Source organism: Macaca thibetana, chromosome 13 (genome assembly GCF_024542745.1).
Source record: "Macaca thibetana thibetana isolate TM-01 chromosome 13, ASM2454274v1, whole genome shotgun sequence".
Lineage (NCBI taxonomy): Eukaryota > Metazoa > Chordata > Mammalia > Primates > Cercopithecidae > Macaca > Macaca thibetana.
The window spans coordinates 68,533,204-68,551,884 of NC_065590.1; the positions used below are offsets into that span (position 1 = coordinate 68,533,204).

The window sequence follows — 18,681 nt, forward strand, 5'->3', positions numbered from 1 at the left end:
TGGGCGCAGCAGCTCACACCTGTAATCCGGGCCCTCTGAGAGGCGGAGGCGGGCAGATTGCTTGAGTCCAGGAGTTTGAGACCAGCCTGGTCAAACCCTGTCTCTACTAAAAAATACAACGGGCATGATGGTGTATGCCTGTGGTCCTAGCTACTCAGGAGGTGGAGATGGGAGAATCACCTGAGCCTGCGGAGGTCAAGGCAGCAATGAGCCGAGATCACGCCATTGTACTCCAGCCTGGGCAACAGAGTAAGACCCTGTCCCCTCCCCCGAGCCCCCAAAAAAGCCAACTAAAACAAAAGCTCTTACCTGGTGTAAGACGAGTATCCAGTAAACTTATTTAAATTTTTTTAAAATTTCTCTTGCATTAAAAATTTTTTTTTTTTTTTTTTTTTTTTTTTTTGAGATGGAGTCTCTATCTGTCGCCCAGGCTGCAGTGCAGTGGTACGATCTCGACTCACTACAACCTCCACCTGCCGGGTTCACTCCATTTTCCTGCCGAGTAGCTGGGACTACAGGCGCCTGCCACAACACCCGGCTAATTTTTTGTGTTTTTGGTAGAGACAGGGTTTCACCACGTTAGCCAGGATGGTCTCGATCGCCTGACCTCGTGATCTGCCCGCCTCGGCCTCCCAAAGTGCTGGGATTACAGGCGTGAGCCACTGCACCCGGCCAAAAAAACATTTTTTTAATCTTAAAAAAAAATAAGATAGGGTCTCACCATGTTGCTCAGGCTGGTCTCTAACTCCTGGCCTCAAGTTATCCAACCGCCTTGGCCTCCCAAAGTGCTGGGATTACAGGTGTGAGCCACCATGCCCAGCCCCAGTAAAGTATTATCTTACTCACCATTTTTAAAAAATTTTTTAAATTTTGAAATCATTTTAGACTTACAGAAAAGTGGTAAAAATACTACATCTCTGTCCCAGCTTTCCCTCATGCTAAGACTACATAAACACAGTACACATATCAAAACTAAGAAATTACCACTGGAATAATTCTATTAACTAAACTACAGACTTTATAAAGATTTCACCACTTTCTCCACTAATGTCCTTTCTTGGCCTCAAGAGCCAATCCACGATCCCACATCACACAAAAAGGTTAAATTCACCAACCTATAGGAATCAGGGTTTCATCCACAGGCAAGTAAGTATCCGCTTCTATGGTGACTTCATGGTCATATATATTCGGGGAACCCTGGGAGGAAAAGATAGGGGAAAGGTTTTCTGCTTAGTCTTATTTCATATACCCACTTTTTAACTTCTCTTGCAAAAATGTTTTCAGGCATTGACAAAAACTTTTAAAATCTTGTTTGGCTGATGGTAATGATTGAATATAATCATATAAGTGTAGGTAGATAAAGCCTCAAAATAGCAACAGATAAATTTGGAAGAAACTTTCAAGTGTGCACGCATTTTCTTTTCTAAATAGAATATGAAGGTGAAAAATCAGAGACCACAGTGGTTTGAAAGCCTTTTGGACTTTGGCTTATTAATGTAGGTGTTTCTTCTACTCTTCTCACACGCCAGGCAACCAGAAGAGCAAGGGCTGGTAACCAGAAACACATCCTGAGAGGTCAGGGGACTGCTCCAGGCTCACTCCTGGGGGTGCACCTAGCACTCCCCTCTAGCCCAGTTTCCACACAGAGGCCCCACTCTCTGCTCCATGACAGAAGCCCAGATGTCAGAACTGCGGTTCCTGCTTTTGAGAATTTGCCCACCTCCTCCATGAAGATGCAGTCTGCCCTTTTCGGGGGAGTCAAAGGCTGGTGCAAGAAGTACTGGTCAGTGTCAGAAGGCCTGGGGTCTAGTTCCAGCTCTTCCTGAGCGGTCCCAGGGAATTTATTTAACCTCATAGACTCTCATTTCCTTTGGTTTAACACTGGGCTAATGGGGCCGGGCGCGGTGGCTCATGCCTGTAATCCCAGCACTTTGGGAGGCCGAGGTGGGTGGATCACCTGAGGTCAGGAGATGGAGACCAGCCTGACCAAAAAGAAGAAACCCCGTCTCTACTAAAAATACAAAGTTAGCCGGGCATGGTGGCGCATGCCTGTAATCTCAGCTACGCCGGAGGCTGAGGCAGGAGAACTGCTTGAACCCGGGAGGTGGAGGTTGCGGTGAGCCAAGATCACACCATTGCACTCCAGCCTGGGCAACAAGAGCAAAACTCCGTCTCAAAAAATAAATAAACAAATAAATAAATAACTAAACAAAATAAAATAAATTTGGGCTACTGATGCCTCTACCTTTTCCAGGGTCCTTGTGAACAACAGTTTAGAAAAGGTGCATTGTGCTGTTTGTAAATCAGCAAATAGTTTTATACATGCATGTTTCTAATACAAATGCTTATTTTATATTATTATTTATTTATTATATAAAATAATTATTTTATATTATATTGCTATTATTCAATAGCAACATATTTTAAAGCTTCACACCAGAAGATGCGGAAGGGAAACCAAGTGAGGGCTTTTGCTTAGTGAATGCTCAAAGATAAGCTAAACTAGTGGTTCTCAATTGGGGATAATTTTGCCCCTCAGGGGAAATTTGACATTTGACTTTTTTTTTTTTGAGACCGAATTTTGCTCTTGTTGCCAAGGCTGGAATGCAATGGCGCAATCTCGGCTCACTGCAACCTCCACCTCTTGGATTCAAGTGATTCTCCTGCCTCAGCCTCCCGAGCAGCTGGGATTACAGGCATGCACCACCACGCCCAGCTAATTTTGTATTTTTAGTAGAGAAGGGGTTTCTCCATGTTGGCCAGGCTGGTCTCGAACTCCCGACCTCAGGTGATCTGCCCACCTCGGCCTCCCAAAGTGCTGGGATTATAGGTGTGAGCCACCACGCCCAGTAGACTTTTTTTTTTTTTTGAGACAGAGTCTTGGTCTGTCACCCAGGCCTGAGTGCAGTAGTGCAATCTTGGCTCACTGCAGTCTCTGCCTCCCAGGTTCAAGCGATTCTCCTGCCTCAGCCTCCCGAGCAGCTGGGATTACAAGCGTGCACCACCACACTCGGCTAATTTTTGTATTTTTAGTAGAGATGGGGTTTCACCATATTGGCCAGGCTGGTCTTGAAATCTTGACCTCAGGTGGTGATCCACCCACCTCAGCCTCCCAAAGTGCTGGGATTACAGGTGTGAGGCACTGTGCCTGGCCAACTCGATTTTTTGAGACAGGATTAGGACAGGTTAGCTGGAAACAGATTCTATGGTCTGAAAGACTGGCCCATACAATCAAACTGAGTCATTCTGAGAAGAAAGGTCAAGATTTGAGAGACCATGAGAATGCATGTCTAAACATGACAGAAACTGGCTCTTTTTCTGAAAAACTACGATTCTTTTTTTTTCTGAGGCAGAGTCTTACAGTCGCCCAGGCTGGAGTGCAGTGGTACAATCTTGGGTCACTGCAACCTCCACCTCCAGGGTTCAAGCAATTCTCCTGCCTTAGCCTCCTAAGTAGCTGGGATTACAGGCGCCCACCACCATGCCAGGCTAAGTTCTGTATTTTTAGGAGAGATGGGGTTTCACCATGTTAGCCAGGCTGGTCTCAAACTCCTGACCTCAAGTAATCTGCCTGCCATGGCTTCCCAAAATGCTGGGATTACAGACTTGAGCCACCGCGCCTGGCCAGAAGAACCATGATGCTCTTGTATTCTCCCAGTGGGTGCATGCTGGACAGGGGTATGAGTGGGTGGGGGACAAGGCCAGGGCAGAGGCCTCTCCTCTGCACTTCCTACAGCTTGTTTGGTCCCTGCTCTGAGTTGGGGTGGCAGGTCCAAGATGGGAGGGGGTCTGCACCCCTGCCTAGAGCAGGTCTAGACTAGAGCTGATGTCTCGTCTGTGCGGCTCTCTCTCCTGCCATCTTCTCATGCCTCAGGTGGTGCCAGCACCTGAAGATGCCCCTGGGACTGTTGGAGAGGAGCTGAGGGAAGAGAATTTGGGACTACTGCACTTCTCTGGCCCTATTTGTTCACTACTCAGCTCAACACGGAGGGCTTTGGGTCAGCCGAGACAAGGGGTGCGAAGGTTGGGTTCAAGGCCTTGGTGGCACTAAACTGGGAGCTGCAGCCCACGTACAGAACTGAAGCGTGTTAGAAAAGGAGAACCCAGATGGACTGAAGCATCTCCATACTTCCTGTGCACAAACAAGCCTAGAGGAACACAATCTATCTAATGTCATCCAATGAGGACGCCTGCAGGAGGCAAAGCCATTCTCCAGACTCCTGGCCTAGCATTAATTCAGGTCTTCCCTCTGTTTCCTAGGTGCCTGCCTCTTTAGAAACAGATCCATGCAGTATATATTCTTTCGTGCCTTGTTACTTCCACACAACATAACGCTCCTGGGACCATCCATGTTATATTTCTTTGTACTGTTGAGTAGTATTCCATTGTATGAATGTATCACAGTTTGTTTATCCATTCTCCTGTTGATAGACTTTTGGGTTGTTTCCAGTGTTTTACTGTTATAAATAAAGCTGCTTAGAAATTTCCATTTTCTGTTTTTTTGGTTTTTTTTTTTTTTTTTTTTTTTTAGCACTAGAGAAATGAATCAACATGAAAATCACACACCAAATAAACTGATGAATCTAAGATTTAGGAAGAAGCCTAAGAGGAGAAGGAAAAGAACATTCATCAGGCACCCACCTTCTTAAGGGTCACCAAGCGGTAGCAACATTCCTTCATTAAAGAGATGCATGCTTTGTGGCTGGGCGCGGTGGCTCACGCCTGTAATCCCAGAACTTTGGGAGGCTGAGATGCGCAGATCACTTCAAGTCAGGAGTTCAAGACCAGCCTGACCAACATGCTGAAACCTCATCTCTACTAAAAATATAAAAACTTAGCCAGGCGTGGGGCACACGCCCGTAATCCCAGCTACTCCAGAGGCTGAGGCGGAAGAATCGCTGGAACCTGGGAGGTGGAGGTGGAAGTGAGCCAAGATTGCGCCACTGCACTCTATCCTGGAGACAGTGAGACTCCGTCTCAAAAAAAAAAAAAAAAAAAAAAAAAAAAAAAGATGCATGCTTCTTTTTATGACTCTTCTAGGCTGGAAAAATGCAATGATCTACTCTGGTGGAATATTACTGTTGGAATCATTTCCTTTCAAGACTGATGAAAACTTGGCAAGAAATGCTGATTCACAAACAGACCTTGAGGCCCATCTCTGGGTTCAGTATTTGTTTTGGTTAACTTTGCTTGGCTGCTACCCATTTGTAACATTAACCATTTATAGAGCCCATCATGATTTGCAGGGGACTTTAAAGACATTGCACAATGTCACTACTACAGCCTTAACTCAGCTCTTATCACTCCTAGCAGGAGGGTACAGACACTGCGGGTTACTACCTACAAGCCATGGCAACTCTTTTACCAGCAACTCTGTGCCCCCAGGGAGAAACCAGGTTTGTTGATTTATCCTATGCTAGACCAGATAGATATTCAGGGAAGGGGACTCCCCTTCTCCGTTCCCAGAGGGCGAATTTTGACTGGTCTAAACCAATCATCGTGGCCTAATTCCCTTGCTGGCGATTGGGTTAGGCAGAGCATAGGCCACACTTCTGGCCAATGAGAAGTCAGAGAAAGTTGGCTGGAGGGCTTCTAGGAAAGGTATTGCTTTTTCTTTTCTTTTTTTTTTTTTTGGTGGGGGGGACGGAGTCTCGCTCTGTCGCCCAGGCTGGAGTGCAGTGGCCGGATCTCAGCTCACTGCAAGCTCCGCCTCCCGGGTTCACGCCATTCTCCTGCCTCAGCCTCCCGAGTAGCTGGGACTACCGGCGTCCGCCACATCGCCCGGCTAGTTTTTTGTATTTTTTAGTAGAGACGGGGTTTCACCGTGTTAGCCAGGATAGTCTCGATCTCCTGACCTCGTGATCCACCCGTCTCGGCCTCCCAAAGTGCTGGGATTACAGGCTTGAGCCACCGCGCCCGGCCAGGTATTGCTTTTTCTTAAAAAGAGGACATTAGAGATATGAAAAAAGGAATTAGTCTTTTTGTCTCTGGATGTGACTATATGAGGAGGTGATTCCTGGAGCTGTGGCCATGAGGGGACAAGGCTGAAGACAAAAGCCAAAATACTGAGGAAGCAGATGGAAACAAAAATACCACTTATTAAATTTAAATAACACACAAAAATATATAAGATGAGCTGACTAATTTAAATATCAGGTTTTGAGCTATGTCCCTGGGGAGGGTTTGAGATATATGATAATGCTTCTCAAGATATGGCAAGAGATATTCCGAAGATGCAGAAGCCCTTGACTCCAGGTCCGGCTTGGTGATCATCCACTCCTACTGGAGTGCCTCAGAAGGCTGGTGCCCCCATCCACCTTCAAACCTGAAGCTGGTGGCTGTGGATTCAAGCTACACTTACTAAGATACACGTTGAACATCCCTACTCTGAAAATCTAAAATCTTTTCAGAGATTTAGATGGCTCACGCCTGTAATCCCAGCACTTTGGGAGGCAGAGGCGGGCAGATCACCTGAGGTCAGGAGTTCGAGACCAGCCTGGCCAACATGGTGAAACCCCATCTCAACCAAAAATACAAAAATTAGCTGGGTGTGGTGGTGCGTGCCTGTAATCCCAGCTACTAAGGAAGCTGAGGCAGGAGAAGTGCTTGAACCCGGAAGGTGGAGGTTGCAGTGAGCCAAGATTGTGCCGCTGCACTCCAGCCTGGGCAACAAGAGCGAAACTCCGTCTCAAAAAAAAAAGACAATGTAAAATCTGAAATGCTCCAAAATCTGAGCTTTTTGAGTGCCAACATGATGCTCAGAAAAGTAGTCACTGACTGGAGCATTCCAGATTTCGAGTTTTCGGATTAGGAATGCTGAACGAATAAGTATACATAATGCAAATATTCCAAAATCTGGAAATCTCCAAAATCCAAAACATTTCTGGCCCCAAGTATTTTGGATAAAGGATATTCAATCTGTGGTATATGGAAGGAAGTTTATACTGACTGCCCTTTTGGGTGGCGTCTAAGATCTAGGAAACTATTCAGTCTAAAAAGAGATTCAGAAATACCCATCACTCCAAGTCCCTGCAGGACTGGAAGGGTGGTAAAAAAAAAAAAAACGCTTTTTACCTTCATTGGAACACACTGGCAGATGGAATACTGCATGCATAATTTCTCTTTCTATTTCTGAATCTATTCCTTTAGATCTCCCCTCCCCATTATTAAATAGGATGTACTAAGTACGCAGAAATGTAAAAAACAGAATTATCACCAAAGTTTATTACCTACATAAAACAATACTTTGTTCTATTTCTGTCGTTTCTTTCTGAACTTATTTTAAGAAGTAGAGCCTCTTAGGTCTGAGTGTTTTTGTTTTATTTTTGTCTTTTGTTTTGGTTTTAATATTATTTATTTATTTATTTATTTATTTTAAAGATGGAGTTTCGCTCTTGTTGCCCAGGCTGGAGTGCAATGGCACAATCTCAGCTCACTGCAACCTCAGTCTCCCAGGTTCAAGTGATTCCCCTGTCTCAGCCTCCCGAATAGCTGGGAATACAGGCCCATGCTACCACGCCCAGCTAATTTTGTATTTTTAGTAGAGACGGGGTTTCACCATGTTGGTCAAGCTGGTCTCAAACTCCTAACCTCAGGTGATTCACTCATCTCGGCCTCCCAAAGTGCCAGGATTACAGGCATGAGCCACAGCACCCGGACTTGTTTTTAAGATTTCAAGAAGGATGGTGAAAGTTCCTGAAGATAAGGAACACGCAAGTAAAGGGTCAACTTTTTTAAAGGGAGAACGTTGGAAATTTTACAAGAACCAATTAACTCTGCAATTTGGGAAAATTCTAGAAAGCAGAACCCAGCAGATCATCAGCAAACTCCTGAAACAGTATAAAAATGTGAGATATTACTAGCTGACTGTGAATATCATCTTGCGGTAGAAAATGAGGCCAAAGTGAGTCAAGTATAGTGGACAATGATGAGTTCTTCAGATAAAGAGGAAGTAATAAATATAATCTACAGAGTTTAGCTGAGTTTTTTATTCTGTCTGATATGATAGCCTCCTCAATGAGCTAAACTGTTACCGTTAGGAGAGAATGAGGTAGTTCAGAAGGGATCACTTAAGGGGGGTTGTCAGCAGCTCTACACCACTCTTAGGTGGGCAGTTCAAGTGGTCCCCCACTGGGGTCTATTCCTCTGTTGGGTTGATTTTAGTGTCTTAACCAACAACTTCATAAAGGGCTTCTAACAGCAGCTGACAAACAGTAGGTAGTGTTATGATTATGAAATCGAGAACATGCCTATTAATCTAAAAAAAACACAGGTCTTCTAAATACAAATCCAGTGCTCTTTCCACGGTACTGTGCAGGGCAGGACTGGCCCACCCAAACCCCTGGGAGGAGGTGGCAGGTTCACAGGGGAAACACACACATATTGGCAGCATATCTAAAGGAGCTGGGCCATGCCATTTCCAAAGCTCCAAGGGTGGAAGGCATCTTAATTGGAACAAATTAGGGGGGAATAGAAGTGGAATAAGGAAAGCGAATATAAGTGCATGTTACAATTAGATTCTGAGAGGGAGTTCTTGAAACAGTTAGTTACCTGTCTGAAGCAAATGGGAAATAGGTACTTTCTTGGCAGTACAATGTACTCATTCTGTCTTTCTCTATAATTTTCAATTATTGAGCACCTACTATAAGTCCTCTACTGGGCCCTTTTTGTCATCATGAGGGTGACCTCACTGCCACAGCAATTCCACACTGCTCTGATCTCTCTAGCCACAGCCCAGGACATTCCACAAAGCACGAAGCAGGAAAGAACAAATTCACTTACCTGGCCTGCCAGGTTGAAGTAAGAATGGTTGGTCAGGTTGACTGGTGTGGCCTGACTGGCCTGTGCTCTATAGTTGACCACGAGCTCCCCGCCATCCAGGGTGTATGTCACCCAGACTTTTAACTCTCCGGGGTAGCCTTCCTCACCATCTGGACTGATGCGCGAGAACTGGACGCCATTGGACAGCACCCGAGGGGTCCAGAGTACCTGGAAAAAAGTATTTTCAAAGTTGTGTAGTTGCTCCAACCTCAAGTTAAAGCCACATTTCAATATTTAAAGACAACTGATTTCACAAGGAAAATGGTTATACAATCAATTAAAACTTTTGAATGACAGCCTGGATTTTTTTTTTTTTGAGACAGGGTCTCACTATGTTGTCCAGGCTGGAGTGCAGTGATACATTCTTGGCTCACTGCAACCTCCACCTCCCAGGTTCAAGAGATTCTCGAGCCTCAGCCTCCCGAGTACGATTACAGGCATGAGCCACCATGCCTGGCTAATTTTTGCATTTTTCATAGAAACAGGGTTTCGCCATGATGACCAGGCTGGTCTCGAACTCCTGACCTCAAGTGATCTACCTGTCTCAGCCTCCCAAGGTGCTGGGATTACAGGCATGAGCCACCGCACCTGGCCCCTGGATTTTAACTATTCCAAATTTTTGTTTTTCTCTACCTTCTCACACTCTCCATTCTCTTTTCTCTAACTTTGTATGTATATGTGTGTCTACAATATTTTCCCCTCCTCTTCTTTGATGATTTTTCTTTGATTTTTTTTTTTAATCTTGTAGCCCCACTCTGCTAAATGCCATATAGCAATATCTGCTGAGAGTACTAAAAAAACTTTAATAAATCAGCCCCTGTCTCTTGGGGGTACTATATACACACATTTATTAAAATTCCTGCAAGGCTCTCTGTGTTCCCTAGGCAGAGTTCAAAACAAATAAGGCACTTGTGCCATTAAGAAGAGTTGTAGCCCACAAGTCAAGAGTCCTGATTTGGGGGGCCTCATTTGTCCCTAGCCCATTGTGTGACTCTAGGCATTAATCTCTTTCATAAAATAAAGGGGTTGAAGAAATTATCTCGAAGTTTCTTCTTGTTCTAGAAAATATGATTCTAAGACCGACAAAAAAAGTATGGAGTTTATTTTTAAAGTTTTTTTTTTTGTGGTCGGGTGCAATAGCTCATGCCTGTAATCCCAACACTTGAGCTCAGGAATTCAAGACCAGCCTGGGCAACATAGTGAGACTTCATCTCTATAAAAAAGTTTAAAAAATTAGCCAGGTATGGGCTGGGCGCGGTGGCTCATGCCTGTAATCCCAACTCTTTGGGAGGCCAAGGCAGGCGGATCATGAGGTCAGGAGATCGAGACCATCCTGGCTAACACAGTGAAACCCCGTCTCTGCTAAAAATACAAAAAATTAGCCAGGCGTGGTGGGAGGCACCTGTGGTCCCAGCTACTCAGGAGGCTGAGGCAGGAGAATGGTGTGAACCTGGGAGGCGGAGCTTGCAGTGAGCCGAGATCGTGCCACTGCACTCCAGCCTGGGCAACAGAGTGAGACTCTGTCTCAAAAAAAAAAAAAAAAAAAAAAATTACCAGGTATGGTGGTGCATACCTGTAGTCCTAGCTACTCAGGAGGCTGAGAAGGGAGGATCGCTTGTGCCCAGGAGGTTGAGGCTACAGTGAGCTGAGATCGCACATACCATTGCACCATTGCACTCCAATCTGGGTGACAGAGTAAGACATTGTCTCCAAAAAGTAAATAAATAAGTAAAAAGCATTTTGCTTTTGGAAATAGGAATTGGAATCTTGGATTAACATAGTGGCTGTTCTCAACTTTGTCCTAGAGGCTCTAAGATTACACTTACAGGGAAAGGAAAATGAACATTTATCTGATACCCATTATGAGTCAAGACTCTTTGCTAGAAACTTCACAGACACTGTCTCATCTGTCTCAAAGCAGACTTAAAGTAGGTAACATCATCCTCATTGAATAATGAAAGAATGGAGGCTCAGTGAGGATAAACCGCTTGCCTCAGGCCACACAGCTAGTGTGTGGCATTGGATTGGATCCTGAGTCTGTTCCGTTATTCTATATTATCGGATATAAATATAGGGGATGAGTTGGCCAGAGATTCCCAGTGCCTTTAGAGAGCTCTGGGATCACTAAAGAAGGGGCCTGTTGCAGGCATGAGACCTCCGATTTGTTGAATGCTGAATAGTCAATGACCTAGTGCTTTACATAAATCATCTTGCAAGGTACAGATTTGGTTGAACCAAATGAAATGACCATCACTGTAGGTCAAAACAGTTGAACACTGGCAATTTCATGTGGCTTCAACAAATATTATTTACCTCCATTTTACAGATGAGCAAATTGAGTTCAGTGGAGTTAACTTATACCCACATCTACCTTCCACATTCCTAGTGTGCGTCGGGGAGGGTAGGGAGTTTCATACTTCCTGTCCATTGTTTAGAAGGAAAAAAAATCTTGTTTAAAGTCACACATGTGGCCAGGTGCGGTGGCTCACACCTGTAATTACAGCACTTTGGGATGCCAAGGTGGGCAGATCACTTGAGGTCAGGAGTTCAAGACCAGCCTGGCCAACATGGTGAAACCTCATCTCTACTGAAAATACAAAAATTAGCCAGGTGTGGTGGCGGGCTCCTGTAATCTCAGCTACTTGGGAGGTTAAGGCAGGAGAATTGCTTGAACCTGGGAAGTGGAGGTTGTAGTGAGCCGAGATCACACCACTGCACTCCAGCCTGGACAACAGAGCAAGACTCCATCTCAAAAAATAAGTAAATAGATAAAGTTATACATGTTATTTGTGACAGAGCTGGGGTTCAAACTCAGGACTGGCTGTCTCCACTATTCCACATTTTAGTCTCAGTGAAGTTTTTGTTTGAATCTTCCTTTTCAACAAAAAAGTTGAGGCCAAACTCTATAGACTTGAAAGATAATAGCCTCTGTGGGACCCAGGAGTGGCCTCTGAGCCCAGGATCTGTCCACTTTACTCTCACAGACGCGGCATTTGCCAGGAAGGAGAACCCAGCAGGAACGGAGGTTTCTGCCTTCACCTACAGTGAAAGCAGCTGGTATGTGAAATACTTTCACCGAGCTTAGTGAAAAATTCATTTTACACCCTAGTTAGCTCCCAGAAAGGTTGAACTGTCAAGACACTCAAAATATGAAGCCTGTTACATGTGTAATTAAAAAGGAAATAGAATATCCCAAATAGAACATTTCAAGAATTAAATAATTGAAATGAAATCTTAACTTGCTACCTAGTTTTTCTTTTGCAGAGAAAGGACACAATGGAAAGATTTTTGGTAAACCAATATGATTGGTTAAGTATAATTCCTATTTATAGAATGATTTCCCTGAGCCTATAGTTTCTAAATTTCCAGAAACTTTGCAGCTCTAGACCTTCTTATACCATTTCAAATCCTATTCAACTTTCATCTTAAAAAAAAAAATGTGTTGGTGGCCGGGTGCAATGGCTCATGCCTGGAGTTTGAGACCAGCCTGACCAATATGGAGAAACCCTGTACTCTACTAAAAATACAAAATTAGCCGGTCGTGGTGGCACATGCCTGTAATCCCAGCTACTTGAGAGGCTGAGGCAGGAGAATCGCTTGAACCCAGGAGGCGGAGGTTGCAGTGAGCTGACATCACGCCATTGCACTCCAGCCTGCGGGACAAGAGCAAAAAAACTCCATCTCAAAAAAAAAAAAAAAAAAAAAGCATTGGTATAAATAGAAAAACACATACCTCCAAACCAACAATTATTCAGTCATTGTTGAGACGTGACACAATGTAAAACAACGTTCATCTGATGGGCGCATGGCACTATGTCAAAACCGACTGTTCAAAAACTTTCAGTGGCTTTATAAAAATGTTGAAAGTCGGCCAGGTGCAGTGGCTCAAGCCTTTAATCCCAGCACTATGGGAGGCCGAGGTGGGCGGATCACCTGAGGTCAGGAGTTCGAGACTAGCCTGACCAACATGGAGAAACTCCATCTCTACTAAAAATACAAAATTAGCCAGGCGTGGTGGCGCATGCCTGTAATCCCAGCTACTCGAGAGACTGAGGCAGAAGAACTGCTTGAACCCAGGAGACGGAGGTTGTGGTGAGCTGAGATGGCGCCATTGCACTCCAGCCTGGGCAACGAGAGCAAAACTCTACCTCAAAAAAAAAAACCAAAAAACGTTCAAAGTATTTCCCTATCCCTCTCAGGGCCACTGTGCAGCCATTCTCTCCCATATCCATGTATTGAATGAAATGCTTTGGCTCTTCAAGGCCAGTTCCAATCCTACCTCCTAGGTTGCTATTTCATTTGTTCACACCCAGTTCCTACTGCACCTTGTTGTCATCTTTTGCGGCATTTGTGGCTTCTCACCTTTAACAGTTATCATGTAAGAGTCCACCTCCCTCTTTATACTGTGAGCCTCAGGAGTCCCCGGCCTACTGTGCCCCCCACTTCACAGAAGGGGCTCAAGGGCACACTGCACTGAAGGCTACATACACTCACGATTTTGCTATGTTCTTGAAGGGAATATAAGTTAAGTAACACCACGGAAAATGCCACAGTGAACAGGGGGAGCAGGGACAAGCTACAACGAGGTGCTGTCCTAAGGCTCCTCTGAAGATCCCTGTCTGAAGCCAGGCTGGGCCTTACTTCCTCTGGTTGGGGTTTGCTCATGATCCTGGCATGTTCTAGAGACTCTGCACTAACATGGGCAGAGCACATGCTGCCCTTTGCCTCCCTGGCATGAAGAGTCCCATCCTGAGGAAAGGGAAACCCATGGGGCAGTCAGTCTGGTTCCAGACCACCAGCAGGAAGCTCATGGAAGCAGGGAAGCCAGAGCCACCAGCCTCCTTCTGCAGGACAAGTGATGGTTAGAGGCAGAAGAGAAGAAACTGTGACCATTAGTGGGCATACATGTTTCTGTCTTCTCTGGCTCTTCTCTAGCAAATAACCTGGGTGGTATAATGTAAAAGAAAGTTAACTACTGAAATTTACTCCTTCACAGCCTGAAATCAGACTAGTAAGAGAGCAATCACTGGGGTTAACCTGTAGACTCCCATGGGGCTAGGAAGCAGGGGGCCAAGCACTCCCAACCCAGGGAGAAGCTGTTCGATCAATTTGCTTTCTTGACCTTGTTTTCTAGGGATCCGCTTAAAGAAGGGACGTTTTCATATGGAGGGGAGGAACTGGGGAGAATCTGATATGATTTTGAGGCATGAGGCACTTCAGTGGAAGGGGAGGCACTTCAGTGGAAGGGCAGTCCTTGGTGCAGGGCCATGCTGCATGGGGCGGGGGGCTTAACGACAGGTACAGGGAAGCATGCTGGATGGGGGCACCCATGCGGCCTGGGTGGACACCAGCAGCTATGGTGTAAGAATGAGTGTTTTGGGCCAGGCAGCCCTGGTTGTCCCACTTTGGAGTCATGTGGTCTTTTATTTATTTTTTATTTTTCATTTTTTTGAGATGGAGTCTGGCTCTGTTGCCCAGGTTGGAGTGCAGTGGCGTGATCTCAGCTAACTGCATCTTCTACCTCCTACATTCAAGCAATTCTCTTGCCTCAGCCTCCTGAGTGGCTGAGATTACAGGTGGCCACCACACCCAGCTAAGTTTTGTATTTTTCATAGAGATGGGGTTTCACCACGTTGGCCAGGCTGGTCTTAAACTCCTGACCTCAGGTGATCTGCCCACCTCGGCCTCCCAGAGTACTGGGATTGCAGGCGTGAGCTACCATGCCCGGTCATGTGGTCTTTTAGTGCCTCAGTTTTCCCATTTAGTGATAACACAGAGTTTTAGTAAGGGTAAGAGATAATATATGTCAGTGTCTTGTCCAATAAGTGGAAGATACTGTTATCAATCCACTTCTCTCCAACCCAACTCCCTGATCGTAACACTGTGAGAACGTTGTTTCTTGTTTTTCCTGTCAAAGACTGACATCCTTTCTCTTGGGGCTCTCCTGTCTGTTCCAACAGATGAACTAGAGAAGTATGGGTCCTGGGACATGCCCATTGCACCTGCTGCCCTGAACCACAGGAGTGGCCTCTTTCCTGTATTTCCTCACCACACACGTGCTCTAGGGCCTAAGACCGTGCCTGGCAAGCAGAAGGTACGCATAAAGTGAGCCTAAAGGGAACTCCATCACATGTGCCAGACTTACCTTATCAAACCCTCTGACTCCTCCATGCAGACTGTTGGGTTCCTTGTTAATGGCCAGGTGATACTCCTTCCCATCCACCTTGAAGGTTCCTTTGGCGATTCGGTTGGCCACCCTCCCAATAACTGCTCCAAAGTATGGCTGCTTTTGGAGGTATCCTGCAAGGACAAGGGATGACAGCACTTTTAAAACTTCAATTCAGGCTGGGTGCTGTGGCTCACGCCTATAACCCCAGCGCTTTGGGAAGCCGAGGCGGGTGGATCGCCAGGTCAGGAGATTGAGACCATCCTGGCTAACATGGTGAAACCCCGTCTCTACTAAAAATACAAAAAAATTAGCTGGGCGTGGTGGCAGGTGCCTGTAGTCCCAGCTACTCAGGAGGCTGAGGCAGGAGAATGGCATGAACCCAGGAGGTGGTGCTTGCAGTGAGCCGAGACTGCACCACTGCACTCCAGCCTGGGTGACAGAGCAAGACTTCATCTCAAAAAAAACCCCAAAAAACCCTCAATCCAAAGGTGTGGCGCATGCCATTGTCCCCCACCTTCTTCAGAGGGATGCTGCACATGGTAACATCTTGGGCATGTCAAAGTCCTCACCAAATCACAGAAAATGGCTTTCATTACATATGATCCTTTCCTTTTCCAAAAGTAATTAATATTCATTATACAAAATTGTAAAGAATTTTATACAGCACAAAGAAAAAACTGAAATTATCCTTCATCTCATCACTAGAGAGAACCACTGTTAATATTCTTATGTGCACACACAGTCTTCCATCTTTTAATACATGCATCTGTGTGCTTTTTTCTTTCTTTTTATAAAACTATTTGTTGTTGTGGTTGTTGTTAAGACAGAGTCTCACTCTGTTGCCCAGGCTGGAGTACTGTGGCCCCATCTTGGCTAACTGCAAACTCCGCCTCCCAGGTTCAAGTGATTTTCTTGCCTCAGCCTCCTGAGTAGCTGGGAGCAGAGGCATGCACCACCGCACCCAGATAATTTTTGTATTTTTAGTAAAGACGGGCTTTCACCATGTTGGCCAGGTTGGTCTCAAACTCCTGACCACAGGCGATCTACCCAACTCGGCCTCCCAAAGTGACGGGATTACAGGCATGAGACACCGTGCCCAGTCTTTTCCCTCTCTTTCAAGACATCTTATTGTACTGTATGCACCTATTTTCGGTCCAAAGTTGACTCTGAGTGACTGAAACTGCAGGAAACAAAACTATGGCTGATGGCAGACTGTATAACACTGCTTTGTAATCTCCTTTTCTCTAGGCCAAAGTTATACTTTCCTGTGGTCTCGAGAGAAAACGATCTTATTCTTCTTTCTTTTCTTATTTATTTTTATTTATTTATTTTTTTTGAGACGGAGTCTGGCTCTGTCGCCCGGGCTGGAGTGCAGTGGCCGGATCTCAGCTCACTGCAAGCTCCGCCCCCCGGGTTTACGCCATTCTCCTGCCTCAGCCTCCTGAGTAGCTGGGACTACAGGCGCCCGCCGCCTCGCCCGGCTAGTTTTTTGTATTTTTTTAGTAGAGACGGGGTTTCACCGTGTTCGCCAGGATGGTCTCGATCTCCTGACCTCGTGATCCGCCCGTCTCGGCCTCCCAAAGTGCTGGGATTACAGGCTTGAGCCACCGCGCCCGGCCTCTTTTCTTATTTTTTTAATCACATAATTAGTACTTTAGAATATCCTTTAAAGAGAGTTAGGTAATACACAAGGATATAGAGTAGGCTCGCCAGAGGAAATATAGAATGCCTGGTTAAATGTGAATTTCAAATAAACAATAAATAATTGCTTAGTATAAGTATGTTCATGTTATTAAAATACACAGGACATACTTATACTTTAAAAGTTGTGGGCCGGGCGCGGTGGCTCACGCCTGTAATCCTAGCACTTTGGGAGGCCGAGACGGGTGGATCACGAGGTCAGGAGATCGAGACCATCCTGGCTAACACAGTGAAACCCTGTCTCCACTAAAAATACAAAAAATTAGCCGGGCGTGGTGGCAGGCTCCTGTAGTCCCAGCTACTCGGGAGGCTGAGGCAGGAGAATGGCGTGAACCCGGGAGGCGGAGCTTGCAGTGAGCTGAGATCGCGCCACTGCACTCCAGCCTGGGCGACAGAGCGAGACTCTTGTCTCGAAAAAAAAAAAAAAAGTTGTGGCCGGGCGTGGTGGCTCATGCCTGTAATCCCAGCACTTTGGGAGGCCGAGGCAGGCATATCATGAGGTCAAGAGATCGAGACCATCCTGGCCAACATAGTGAAACCCCATCTCTACCAAAAATACAAAAATTAGCTGGGCATCATGGTGTGCGCCTGTAGTCCTAGCTACTTGGGAGGCTGAGGCAGGAGAATTACTTCAACCCAGGAGGCAGAGATTGCAGTGAGCCAAGATCGAGCCGTTGCACTCCAGCAGTGAGCTGAGATCGAGCCATTGCACTCCAGCCTGGTGACAAAGTGAGACACTGTTTCAAAAAAAAAAAAATAGTATAAGCTATTTATCTGAAATTCACATTTAACCAGGCATCCTGTACTTTTATTTGTGAAATCTAGTAACCTAAACAAAGAATAAAACACAAAAGCCTTCCTTCACCTCTCCACTCCCCTCCTTTCCAATGGTAACCACTATTAACAGTCTGGCACATATACTTTATTTTAAAATTTGAATTAACTACATATAAGCAAATATACAAATACACAATCACACATTCTATATAAAGAGAATCATACTATATAGAGTATCCCACTATAATCATACATTGTTCTGCAACTTTTCATTTATCAAATATCTTCAGATTGCTCCATGTCATGACATATCTACCATATTCCTTTTCATTTTTCTTTAGCGACAGTCTTGCTCTGTCACCCGGGCTGGAGTGCAGTGGTGCAATCTTGGCTCATTGCAACCTCCGCCTCCTGGGTTCTAGCAATTCTCCTGCTTGAACCTCCCAAGTAGCTGGGATTATAGGCACATGCCCCTACGCCCAGATAATTTTTTTTTTTTTTGTATTTTAGTAAAGACAGGGTTTCACTACGTTGCCCAGCTGGTCTCGAACTCCTGAGCTCAGGCAATCCACCCGCCTCGGCCTCTCAAAGTGCTAGGATTACAGGTGTGAGCTACCCCACCCGGCCAATATTCCTTTTTATTTTTTTAGATAGGATCTCGCTGTTGCCCAGGCTGGAGTGCTGTGGAGCCATCATAGCTCTCTGCAGCCTTGACCTCCCAGGCTCAAATGATCCTCCCACCTCAGCCTCTGGAGTAGCTGGGACCACAGGTATATACCACCATGCCTGGCTAATTTTTTACTTTTTATTTGGTAGAGACAGAGTTTCCCTATGTTGTCTAGTCTGGTCTCAAACTCTTGGGCTCAAGTGGTCCTCCTGCCTTGGCCTCCCAAAGTGTTGAAATTACTGGCATAAGCCACCGCACCTGGCCCCACATTCCTTTTGATGGTTATATAATGAGCACAAACTGTTTGGGGCCTTTTTAGGGGAGGGGCTATACAAAGCAAAGTAGCATCTTCACACTTACAGCTTTGTGTGTGGGCATATTATGGTACTTTTCTGCTCTTTAAGTTCCTCTGTGCTTAGTTTACAATAGAAAAGATTAAGGTTTGGAGATTGTTTTCTGTATTATCACCAAGATTACTTTCCACTCTAGTTTTCACTCAGACGTCCTCTGAATTCCATTGTCTTTTCCCATGGTACTCTGTATCTGT

At 45.5% G+C, this 18,681-nt stretch overlaps 3 protein-coding genes across 4 annotated transcripts in view; all 3 read right to left on the bottom strand.

Annotated features, from left to right (window-relative positions):
- The window catches only part of MORN2 (MORN repeat containing 2), a 1,051,609-nt gene that overhangs the window by 199,962 nt on the left and 832,966 nt on the right, over window positions 1-18,681 (bottom strand). The window lies entirely within an intron of this gene.
- Window positions 1-18,681, bottom strand: part of GEMIN6 (gem nuclear organelle associated protein 6) — a 470,738-nt gene that overhangs the window by 98,337 nt on the left and 353,720 nt on the right. The gene's annotated exons all lie outside the window — the stretch shown is intronic.
- GALM (galactose mutarotase) overlaps window positions 1-18,681 on the bottom strand; it is an 85,740-nt gene that overhangs the window by 58,753 nt on the left and 8,306 nt on the right. For both annotated transcript variants that reach the window (XM_050753389.1, XM_050753388.1), the window contains exons 2-4: window positions 14,966-15,120; window positions 8,782-8,988; window positions 1,116-1,197 (exon numbers count right to left, since the gene is read on the bottom strand). In XM_050753389.1, coding sequence (XP_050609346.1) covers window positions 1,116-1,197; window positions 8,782-8,988; window positions 14,966-15,120 — 444 coding nt within the window. The remainder of the gene's footprint in view (window positions 1-1,115; window positions 1,198-8,781; window positions 8,989-14,965; window positions 15,121-18,681) is intronic.